Consider the following 12,752-nt stretch of genomic DNA (forward strand, 5'->3'; position numbering starts at 1 on the left):
GTTTCAGCAACAAGATGTAAACAATGGTTATCTGCTGCTGTGGAATGCAACAGGTGGATCTGTGATTGGCCCATCTTGGATGTTTATAATGAATGGCCAATCAAGGGCCGAGCTATCTCGGACAGAGTCCAAGAGAACTGCTTTTGTTATCATTCTTTCTTTTCTATTCTTAGCTTAGCTAGCTTCTGAGGAAACCTTTCCTTCTATTTCTTTTTAGTATAGTTATAATGTAATATACATATCATAAAATAATAAATCAAGCCTTCTGAACATGGAGTCAACATTCTCGTCTCTTCCCTCACCTGACAACCCCAGTGACCACTGTCACAACAACCAACCAAAAAAACCCCACACATGGACAGTAACCAGGGCTCAGGTGTCAAAACCCAAGTTTATTGTGCCAGGCCAACTTGTTCATTAGTGACGAATTGTTTGTATCTTGTATATGCCTCAAGCTAGTAGTTAGCTGTCTTGCTGTATGTACAAGAATTAAAAGCCAGTGCCCTACCTGCCAAATAAACTGTCGTGTACTCCATAGACCGAACACACACTAAGGTCTATTAATCCTTTAGGTTTTGTGGCTCGTTTTTCACTTTCAAAATAAATAAGCTGGGCATCATTTCCCTCCAATATAAAGTACAAGTTTTTCCATCTCTTCCCTTTACCTGTAAGGAAAGTACAATATTGTTTTAAAGAAAATGTAAATCTGATAAATGAAGAAAAAAAAGAGGAGTAAAGTTTTTGCCAAAATACAAACAGAAGAACAACATAACTGCTAATTATGCTTAAGTAATAATATCAGTATACATAATTTTTTCCAGCATGTAGCTAAAACTAGACCCTCTTCACAGATTAAAGTACAATTTTAGATGGTTCACTGTGCCGGTTTTGCATTGGAGCCACCCACGAAAGTGATTTTTCTGAGAGGGGCTGTTAATAGCTTCCTCCGTGCCTAGCAAAAGCAATAGCTGGCTAGCTCTGAGAACTGACAACCTGTTAAAGCATTAAGAAAGCTAGATCTGCTTCTGTGAGATTCACATTTTAAAACTAACAAGCCCGGGAAAAGCTCTCTTACTTCCGGCATTTGAAGGGAGAAGTTCTGCCCCCGCCTCCCGGCCCGGTGGCTGGGCGGGGGAGGGGAGGCCGCGGGGCCTCGGCCGAAGCCAGGCCCGACCCCAGTGGCTGGCGGGGAGGGGAGAGGGGGGCCCACGGCGCTGAGCCCTAGCCTAGTTGCTGAGATCCCAACCACGCCCCCCTCCTTCAGCGCGGCCTGAAATAAATCACCATAAGTGCTTCAGCCACAGCGTAGCAGAGACCACATGACCACCCGCAGGCCTGGGTGAGATATTAACTCTTTCATTGCACGGATGAAACTTGCAAAACATCGATCCTCTCTCAAGTGGAAGAAAAGAACAGTGAAGACACATAGAAGACAACATGAGGCAGGCACTGAGGTCAGTAAAGAAGTCAAATTCCAGATGGGAGGAGAATGATGAGATGCCTTAGTTTTGGGCTGAAATCCTCTTGTAAGGCTATGGAGAAGAATATAATTGATACATCAGACTCTTTTACCCTGTAACTCATTAAATGCATTGGGGGGATGTAGCATTCTAACCACAGCCATGAACAGAGGCACTAGTGTTGAAATAAGCAGATGTTGCAGTAGCTGTGATCAAATGAGAAGTTTGAACAGAGAGAAATGAGAGAGATGAGAAACCTTGCCTCAGGAATAGAAGAAGACCTCTGTTCCCAGAGATAGATGAAGAGAACTTTTGCTTTTATGCTAGAACAGCTCATCCTTAAAAATGGCACCCCAAGAAGTTGACATGGCCCAGGAATGCAGCTGTGGGATGGCTGCAAGAGATGGGAGGGACTTCACAAATGCAGATTCCCGGGTGGCTGCTATTTGTGGAAATTAAAAACCATGAGAGAACTCTTTCTTGTGGAGAAGTCTCCACGGCATAGCAAGAGAGACTCTTCTCCCTGAGTGAACTGAATAACGACTATTTTAGAGGTGGTAAACTGACAGCAAATACCAGGTTTTGTTTCTTTACGTTGTCAGGGGAAAGGAAAGAGGAGTTCGGGGGGAGAAAAAGTGTTTTAAAGGTTTATTCTGATTTCATACTGTTTTTTTATTTTAGTTCTGTTAATAAAGTTTTCTTTATACCTTTTAAAGTTTGAGCCTGCTCTGCTCCTCCTCCTAAATCCTTATTTCATAGCAGAAAATGAGTAAATAATTTTATTGGCTGCGTTGGCATTGGGCCAGCACTAAACTCATAACATTATTTGGTGCATTGGCCAGGAAATCCAAATTGGTGAACCAAAACCACTACATGAAATTGGTGTTTCTGCCTGGTTTCGAACTGAAACCGCTACATTCACTAAACATTTTCATTAATCTCAACAGGATTAAACAAGTGTGTGTGAACTCTGTTGATATCAGTGAGAAGACTACATCTATATTTTGCAAATAATGTATGATGCTGTAAACCGTCTCATTTATTATGGCTATTTTAAGTAAGAAACAGAGTTATCTTTACATGATAAATTTATTTCTAAACTCTTACCAACTGATCAGCATAACAAATTGCATCACAATATCTTAAATCAAAATTACTAAAAACCAGAAATGGGAATACAGTATATGCAAATCTGGATCAGAACCATGCCCCAAACATACATATAAAAAAAAATTTAACCATTAAAAAACCAAAAAAGTTTAAAAAAAAAGTTAATACCCAGAGATTTATATGTTGAGGTTTGTTGGAAGACAAATTAGATGTGCCAGTAAAATGTGGATTTAGCCATTGACTAAAACAACAAAAAAAATCACTCTTTGTTTAATGTTCACCGAATAAAACTGATAAGGTTCTGAACTAATTAATACATAAAGCACAGTACATTTTGAAAAAAGCATTCAGCCTTAATTTTCAACTTGATCATCATAGATCCACCACAGCCCGTCATAAACAACCTTTTGCTCACTTCAATTTTGCCTCTGCTAGTACCACTACTACACAAAATTTGCATACATACCTGCATTTTTTAGAAAAAAAATACATTTTATAAAATCAAACAGAACTCACTTTTTTTTAGAAGATATCCTTTTTTGACAATATTTTTATAAAAAGCATCCTTTGTTTTGCGACGAATTGTATTGTAGATTTCTTTTCCATCGACTGTATCATTAAACACTTGTTCTTGATGCTGGTAAACAAGGAAGAAATCAACATTTTTTTAAGCTCAGAAATCACTGTGAAACAATGGCATACTATGCAGCTGCAACCAAACTTTTATTGAATTCTACTAATTCCTTCTTCTCTCATGTATCTTAACAAACCAATATAATTTAATACAATACATTTGGCAGAAATGTAGTATAACTATTTCTTGTGGAATGATTAGGCCACAATTATAATATGAGAAGAAAAACAAGGTTTAAATACAGACTAATTTTCAAAAAGTAACATCTGTATTTATGTTTTTTAATACTAAATAGCTTTCAGCAATTTATGCAAAATTTACACAAATCTTTAAAGGTTCTTTAACTTCTGTCTTCTACCACGGATTTTGAGACTGAGTAATTAAGGATAAACTCTGAACCAACAAGAATGGTATAGATCACAATAAAAACTGAATTATTAACACACAGCTAATGCACAGTTCCTCACTAATCTTATTAGCACTCATATCCTAAATGACTATCATTCTAACAAAAAGCAATAGGAGAAAGTAGAAACAGGACATTGAAAAAGGATAAATTCACATATAAAATGAAGATCTGGAAATAATGTTATCCAGCTAGAATGGCCAAAAGCCAAGCCAAGTTTGACCTTACCAAGTCAGCTGATCAGCAAAAGCTCTTTAGCCATAAGAAAACATGAAAAGCAAGACTATCAGGCAGAGAACAGTATCAAGATGAAGTGATATGCATTAGCTCCATACTAAATACTTTACTTTTCTCTCCTCTATTCCATAAGAATCATGGTTTTAAACAACATGACAAAGGCAAGATGAAAAACATCTCAGTAATAGGAATTACAGGGCTGACAATAGAAGCAATATCCAAGTTTATACTAACTCAGTATAATCTCCATAACATATCTATGAAAAAAAACCCATAAAAAACAACACATCTAGTGAAAAATGTTTTAAAGTAAATTTTAAAATTAGAAACAGGAAGTCTATTAGATTGAAGCAACAGCATGCAAGACTTGTGATTTTTTTTCTTCACAAACAGAGCATGACAGTATGTGATAATTACACCACCAATATCTTTTTTTTTTAACAAAGGAAAGTCACAAATATATCTTAATAACTTAAAATAATTTGATGCAGTCTCACATGGAAAATTAGTCAACATAGAGAAAGTTATTTATACAGGAACCATAATTGGATAGACAAAGTGCCAAAAGGAAGATGATTGTCATAATCCAAAAAGAATGATAGAGGGCAAGGAAAGTTATTGGGTGAAGCTTTTCAAGGATCAGTCTCTGAATTCAAGTTTCCTCACATTTGTCTCAAACACATTGAAGAGCATGAGCTAATAGAAGCAGAAAACTGGGAAGCATTGATGACAAGTCAGCCAAAAAAAAAACAAGCAGTCAGAATAAGGTATAAGTCTACTAATACAAGATAAAATTTGCTCTTGTTGATACTTACCAATAGCAAACAATATAATACAATGTGGGTACGGTAATGACACAGATAACCTTCTGCAATCTGGTAAACACTCTCACAGAAAAAAGGAATTACTAATGACATTGAGCTGTTCTGGTTCATTACATTCAAGAAACACAAACTCACACTGGAATATGGTGCTAGTAGGGCAGCGACAAGAATCTTATGAAGAGACAAAACCAGATTTTGGTATGCTCATCTTAGTGAACTGACTAAAGAATAATACAAAGGAATGCCCTTGAATTAATATAATAGCTCTAACAAAGGGGTAACTATTTAGGTTAGAAATTAAAAACAAATTTCTAACCATCAAACCAGGAAAGTTGAAGAATAGATAGGGAGAAAGGATAAAAATATACTTTTGAACTAGTTATAACTTTATGAAAAACTAGACAATATAGTTTGTTTATTATCAGTGGTCTCTTAGGATGAATTTATGCTACAGGGCAACAATGTTCTTGAACACACCCTGTAATCCTGGCCCCTTGATCATCTCTGAAGATTTTCTGTTCATATAGATTTTTTTGGGGGAAGAAAGATATTAGACACAGAAGAATAGAGAGCAGCCTAGTTCAGGGACCAGAGTTAGGGGCACAAGATGGAGCATTTACACCCCAGAGCACAGACAAAGCTAATAACTTCTGTTTATTACAAGCCAATAGATAAACTAATGCATATGAAAATAAAATGAAAGAAACACAAACTCAAAACAAAAATTCAGGAGGGGATGATGTTGTTTAACTACAATGGATACCTCTGCAGTAATTCAGTTCCTATATTATAAATATTTGAGGACTAAGTCAATACCTTCAATAACAAGCGCTCAGAGATGAAGTTTTACCTGCATTGGAACAGGATCTTTAAGGTAATATCCTTCAACAATCTGTTCTTTTCTATAATGTTCAATGATCTCTGCAATACTGTTCAAATAAGAAAAATAATATTTAAAATGTTAAATCAATTAGTTTTTCCTTTCTATGAGACATGCAATCACACTACATTTCCTCACAGATTTATAATAAAAATCAAGTGTTAAACATCATAATCTCATTTGCAGCAATGACAATCTACTAATAAATACATTGAAGTCAAGAAAAATCACAGAACTGTATTTATTTATTCTAAACGTCACAGAATATTTTCAATCAGTTGTTGAAAATGCATGTATTGAGTATGTCTGGGATGGAGTTAACTTTTCCCACAGCAGTCCTCACAGTGCTGTGCTCTGTATTTTTAGCTAGAAAGATGTTGATAAACAACCAGTTTTGGCTACTGCTGAGCAGTGGTCCCACAGCATCAACGTTGTCTCTCCAACCCCATTCCTCAAAAGCCTGTAGGCTGGGGGTGGGCAAGAGCTTGGGAGGGGACAAAGCCAGGAGAGCTGACCCAACCTGACCAAAGGGATATCCCATACTGTATGACGTGCTCAGTAATAAAAGCTAAGAGAAGGGGGAGAGCATTCATTATTAAGGCATTTGTCTTCCAAAGCAACCACTATGCATACTGAGGCCCTACTTCCCAGCAAGTATCTGAACATCACTTGCTCATGGGAAGAAGAGAAAAAAAATTCTTGTTTTTCCTTTGCTTCCCTGTGCAGCCTTTACTTTTCTTTGTTAAACTGCCTTTTTCTTGACCCACAAGTTTTTTACCCTATTTTTCTCCCAGTCCCACTGAGGGGGCTGGGGGCCGAGAAGGGGTCTCGGTGAGCACATGGCAACCAGACAAGGTCAACCCACCTCAATGCCAAATGAGTACACTACCTTTTCCACATTCAAGTAACACGTGCATTTCTCAGCTCTCCAAACAGGCTGAAAATTGCTATTTTATTGGTAATAATTTTCAAAGTCCTAGAGTAACTAAGAAAGGAGAATGGAAGATATTTCAAACTGTTGAAATCAAGTTTTTTTAGGAAGATGAGAATGGGAAATCAAAAAAAGTTTTGTAACATGGACTATGCAGATTGTACATCAAATCACTGAACCATCGTGTTAAATTAAGTACCCAGTCAGCAACATGTTTCTATGGGTAAGCTTACATTTTAATTACCAAAGTCAGGTTTAAATTCTATTTTGAAGGACCAGGAAAGAAGTAGTGACAGACACAATCTAAAATTCAATATATCTTTGAATTGCTCTTATTTTTGCAGTTATTGAAAGTTACATTGTAATAAAGAGAAGTTAACATCAACACAGATGAAGCAGTCATATATGAAATATAAACCTGAAGATAAGAAGGTAATTCAGAAGAGAACAAAAACAGACATTATGTGTTTTCTCATTTCATATAGACTGTTAGCTGTGTGTGCAAATGTAATCAAAGAGGTACAATGTCCTAGGGTGACGTTATGATGCTTGTATCCCCATTCATATGTTCTGTTTCTGTGGGATATTATGTTCTGTGCCTTTAAGACTGGCTTTGAAGAGTGAAAGTTTTGTTTCGGTTTTTCTTATCAGGGACACAGAGATGGACAGTACATAGGGCGGCTTTCGCTTTTTTGCTTTTGCTTTTTGCATTGCTCTCTCTCTCTCTCGCTCTTGTTTCTGCTTTGCTTCTGCTTACTTTTGCTCCTGCTCATTAGCTAGTTTAGCTAAACAGTCCAAATTTCTTCCTGGACTGTTTCTTCTTTTTTTTCGACCATCTCGAACCTGCTCTGGACTGGGACCTGGGAACACCGAGAGTTTGCAGCTGCCCCAGCGCTGGAGGGACTGAGAACAGAGCGACCACCCCCGAGAGAGAGACTTTCTGAATTTGTCATCTTTTTCAGAGTGGTGTCGTCTGGTATTGTTCATTTTGTGTGCTGGGGGGTGCTGTGCCTGTTAAATAAACAGGTTCTTTCCACTTCTCTCCGAGGAATTCTTCCCGAACCGGTTGGGGGGAGGGGCCGTGTGGGTTTGCTTTCTGGAGGGGCCCCTTTGGAGATTGTCTACCAAATTTGCCCTAAACCAGGACACACACATGATAGATCTTTGGCCTATTGCAATTGGATAAAATTTTATTGAAAGGAAAAATATAGGATGCTATAAAAATTATAATAAAAACAATCATAAAATACATGTAACTAAAGCAATATAAAGAAATCTATTTGCTTTGTCTCAATTTCATTCTTCTAAAGCTATGAACTAGTGTATATGCATTAAGCTAAAAATGTTCACAGGAAGATTAGTTATTTTTTCAACTTTGTAATGGCTTGAATTTTTCAATATTACTAAACCCCAAATAAATGTAAATTTTTATTGATATGCAACATCCATATGCCATTTTCACCATGAAAATTTAAGCTTTACTACACTGTATAAAATAATTACTCACTGTATTTTGCATGTTGAACAGCTATTGCCAATATGAGGGCCATCAATAATAAAGGAGCTTTATACAATTTCTTTATCCCTCTTCTCCCCCACACACTCAACTCAGATGGTCATTATCTATTGTCACCACTGAAGCAGTCCAAATGACTGAACAAACCAAACATTACAAACAGAAAGATACTACATATAATCAAATACACTTGAGAATGAATTATCAAGTCATCCAAGTTATCTAACGTAAAATACAAAGCATGAGATGGAACAGACCACAAAAAGAATCAAGGTGACAGGAAAATAGGATTTATAAAAATTTTCAGCGTCTGACATCAACAAAATCCTACTTACACAAAATACATCAAGGAAGGTATAAATAAGTATGAATTTATAAAAAGGAATGGTTAAACTTGCTTTGATATGGAGAAATAAATAGGAGTCTCAATACTACACTACAGTTACATTAGTAATTGTAAAATGTTTAGCATAGTTTATTAGGCTGCCCAGATCCTAGCTACTTGGATAATTTTAAAAGTATCTCATCATATTAAGTAGTATCAGTCTTTTAATACTTAATGGGTGAATTAAGGGTTATTCCAACAGCTCATGATAAGGATGTTAGAACAGAACAGCATTTTACTCTGATAAGGACAATAGAATAGAACAGAACAGCCTTGGAGAAATAGATAAAGGATGTAACTTAGGCAAACAAAAGTCATGCAAAATGCAAGCAGGATGCCAGCTCAGCTCTGCAAGGCTGACAAAGCAGAAGTTATGCAAAACAACAATATTGCGCTTACTCTAAAGCAGGGCTCAAGGAACAGCCACCTAAAAAAGGACACCAGATGTTGAAGACTACTGAAGAAGCATATAAGGACTTTTGATAAGGGGTGTGACTATGTAAAATAAAGCCAGGGAAGTAGGGATAGCTAATTAATATGTAATACATATACATCAAGTAAGCAGGGATAGCTAATGAATATGTAATCAGTGTGTATGATAAAAACTCTGTTCACTTGATGGTCAGGGCACTTGATTAGAGGAAGGATCCTCTGAGTGACCAGCATGCTGCAATAAAGAATGCCTACTTTCTAATACTCAAAACTGTGTTAGAAAGTTTCTATCTGGCCAATTTTGGAATCACTGACATTTCAAATAGTGAAGAATACAGAAAACAGAACACTACATCATTAAATTATAAGGAAAAAGACATGAACATGTTAATACGTGTTAAGCCCATATTGTTCAGCTTATCAAAACATGGATTAATATATCAGTTAAAATAAAAAAGTCTTCCAACAACTCCAGTCATCATCTAGTCTGAAAATTGTCTCATCTCTCAAATTAAAGATAATTTGAAAGCTTGTTGAATCTATAACTGTTAGGTCAATATTTCTTATGTTCTACTTTGACATGGAATCAACAGATACACCACTGTGTGCTGCTGCCCCCCTTCTAAATTTTTCAAGTTTTTGGAAAACTCTCTCTTAGGAAGGTGAGATTTCAGAAAGAAAACAGAATGAGAGGACAAAGTGGCATGAGATATGCCTATCCTACTCCACCTTCTAAAATCAGAAGTGAAACTTTAAAATTTTCACCTTACATTTAAATATCATTTTACTTCCCAGGTAGTTTGCATATCCAGACATGGGACTGGAAGTTTCACAACCTGTATAAGCAATACTACATTTCTGCCTATACTCCAAAAGCAAGCACAGGTAGCATTTTCCTCAGTCTTCCCAGTAAGAGGGAGAGGCTTTAGAATAAACAGGTGAACTCAAGAATATTGCTTTTTATAACCATGGAAAGTCTGAGACACAAGGTATGCTGGGACCTGACATGATCCATCTGTCCTGACAGGGGAAATGCTTCCTTGTTCATAAACTCACAGGACTGATTGAGAGGGCTTTAAACTACAATCAGTGTCGGAAGGGGACACCAACAGGAGAGCTGAAGGTAAGCCAAGGGTTGTCATGGTATCACCTGAGGGTAGCAATGCTAATGGGAACATTTATACTGTTCTGGGGAGCACTGAGGGCTTAGAAGCACATCTATATGCTTGTACACCAACACATGCAGTATGAGAAGCAAATAGGATGAACTGGAAGTGTTAGTCAGTTCCCTGAGTGACAATATCATTGGTATTCGTGAGACTTGGTGGAACGAGTCTGACAGCTGGAGTGCTGGAATGATGGGCTACAGGCTATTCAGGAGGGATAGGCAGAGGAGGCAAGGTGAATGGGTTGCACTGTATGTAAGGGAGAGATGTGACTGTACAGTACTTACAGTTAACATTAATGTGGCTGAGAGACTCTGGGTGAGGATTTGGGGGATGGAAAACAGCAGCTGTCAGAGTAGGTGTCTGCTATCCATCTCCCAGCCAGGATGATAGCACTGATGAGTTATTCTACAGGCAATTAGGAGAAATCTCTGGATCAGTAGCCCATATCCTTATGGGAGTTTTCTACTTCTCTGACATCAACTGGAGATATCATATTGCTGTGACAATTAACTCTAGGAAATTCCTAAAGTTTGTAGGAGATAACTTCTTGTGACTGGTACTCAGTGAGCCAACTAGGAAAGATGTCATCCTAGACTTATTGTTTGCAAACAGAGAAGGACTCGTGAGATACGATGGTAGGTGGCTGTCATGGCCACAGTGATCATGAAATGGTTGAGTTTAAATATTTCAGTGTAATGAGAAAAAAGGACAGCAGAGTTGCTACCCTGGACTTCAAGAGAGAAAACTTTAGGCTATTCAGATTGCTACTTAGCAGTGTCCCCTGGGAATCTGCTTTTGAGGGCTTAGGGGTCCATGAGTACTGGTTGGTCTTTAAGAACCACCTTTTAAAAGCACAGGAATAGGCAATTCCAGTGTGTCACAAGTCAAGCAAATGGGACAGAAGACCAGCTTGGCTGAACAGGGAAGTCCTTGTCAAGCTCAGAGGGAAAACATTTTTAGGATCTCTGGAACTGAGGTCAGGCTTCACAGAAAAATTACAGAGCCCTTGTTTCCATATGAAGGGAGAAGACATCGAAGGCCAAAGCTCAACTAGTGTGTAAACTCTGTCTGGAGAGTAGCCCTGCAGAAAGGGATCTGGGGGTGCTCGTTGACAACAGGCTCAATCGAAGGCAGCAGTGAGTCCCGGCAGCTGAGAGGGTAAACCACACCCTGGGGTGCATCAAGCACAGCATAACCAGCCAGTTAAAAGAGGTTACTATCCCTCCGTATTTAGCATTGGAGCAGCCTCACCTTGAGTATTGTGTGCAGTTCTGGGCCCCACCATTTAAGAAGGATGTCAAGGTCCTTGAATGCATCTAGAGAAGAACAACAAAGCTGGTGAAAGGGCTGGAATGAATGTCCTATGAGGAGCGGTTGAGGACACTGGGTTTGTTTAGTTTGGAGAAAAGGAGGCTGAAGGGCAACCTCGTTGCTCTCTACAATTTCCTGAGGAGGGAAAGTGGAGAGGGAGGTGCTGAGCTCTTCTCCCTGGGATCTAGTGACAGGACATGTGGGAATGGTTCAAAGTTGTGCCAGGGCAGGCTGCGACTTGACATTAGGAAGCATTTCTTTATCCAGAATGTGGTCAAACAGTGGAACAGGCTTTTCCACAGAGAGGTAGTTGATGTCCCATGCCTGTCTGAGGACAATGCCCTTAGTAATATGCTTTAACTTTTGGTCAGTCCAGAACTAGATAATCGTTGTAGGTCCCTTCCAACTGGAACAAATAAACAAAAAAATCTAACCAACCCCACTCACCCAAAAAAAACCCCCCAATTCCAAAACCTACCCCAAAGCAAAAAACTAAACCAAAAAAACCCACACCCTCCTGTAACAAAACCACATCATAAACAAAAACAAACAAAAGAAACCCAACTGTAAAACATGGAAGCTATTCACAGAACAGCTGAGGTTGCAAGGGACCTCCAAGATCACCTAGTTCAAGTCCCCATTTCAAAGAAGGTATAACAGATTGCTTAGAATCTTGTTCAGCAATGTTCTGAGTATCTTTAAAGATGGAGACTCTACAAGCTCTTTGGGTATTCTCTTCCAGTGTTTGATCACCATCACACTGGTCACCACTACAAAGAGTTTCTCTCTCTCTTCTTTGCTCCCTCCCTATCAGGAATTTATACAGAATAATAAGATTCCCCACCACCACCTTCTCTTCTCAAAGCTGAACAGTCACAGCTCTCTCCACTTGTCCTCAAACGACAGATACTCTAATCCATCATCTTCATGGCCCTTTCCTAGAAGCCTACAACACCTGGACTCAGTATTCTCAAGCAGTCTCCCATCCAGTATTAACTGGGCCCAAAGCTGCTTAGCTTCTAAGATTAAATGAAACAGAGTATGTTCAGGATGGTGTGGCCACAGGCTAGTAAGCATATATTTTCTGTTTGAGATTTCATGATATGCAGTTAGTAAAATCACATCTCCTGTCCCACCATCATGCCCCTTGCCCCCCAACTGACTTTGACAATTTTTACATGAAAAAGTAGATATTCATAGAATCATCTAGGTTGGAAAAGACTTCTAAGATAATCAAGTCCAACCACTAACCTAGAACTGACAAGTTCACCACTAAACCATGTCCCTAAGCACCACATCTACACAGCCTTTAAATCCCTCCAGGGATGGTGACTCCACCACTGCCCTGGGAAGCCCTTTCTAATGCTTGACAACTCTTTTGGTGAAGAAATTTTTCCTGATATTCAATCCAAACCTCCCCTGGCACAACTTGAGGCAATTTCCTCTTGACCTATTGC

General features: G+C 38.4%; 1 protein-coding gene across 1 annotated transcript in view; it reads right to left on the reverse strand.

Moving 5' to 3' along the window:
- LOC102040076 (ras GTPase-activating protein 1) overlaps positions 1-12,752 on the reverse strand; it is a gene marked incomplete at its 5' end in the record, with an annotated part of 87,248 nt that overhangs the window by 48,817 nt on the left and 25,679 nt on the right. The window contains 3 exons of the mRNA XM_005431134.2: positions 509-665; positions 3,087-3,207; positions 5,522-5,600. Coding sequence (XP_005431191.2) covers positions 509-665; positions 3,087-3,207; positions 5,522-5,600 — 357 coding nt within the window. The remainder of the gene's footprint in view (positions 1-508; positions 666-3,086; positions 3,208-5,521; positions 5,601-12,752) is intronic.

Source organism: Geospiza fortis, unplaced genomic scaffold (genome assembly GCF_000277835.1).
Source record: "Geospiza fortis unplaced genomic scaffold, GeoFor_1.0 scaffold722, whole genome shotgun sequence".
NCBI lineage: Eukaryota > Metazoa > Chordata > Aves > Passeriformes > Thraupidae > Geospiza > Geospiza fortis.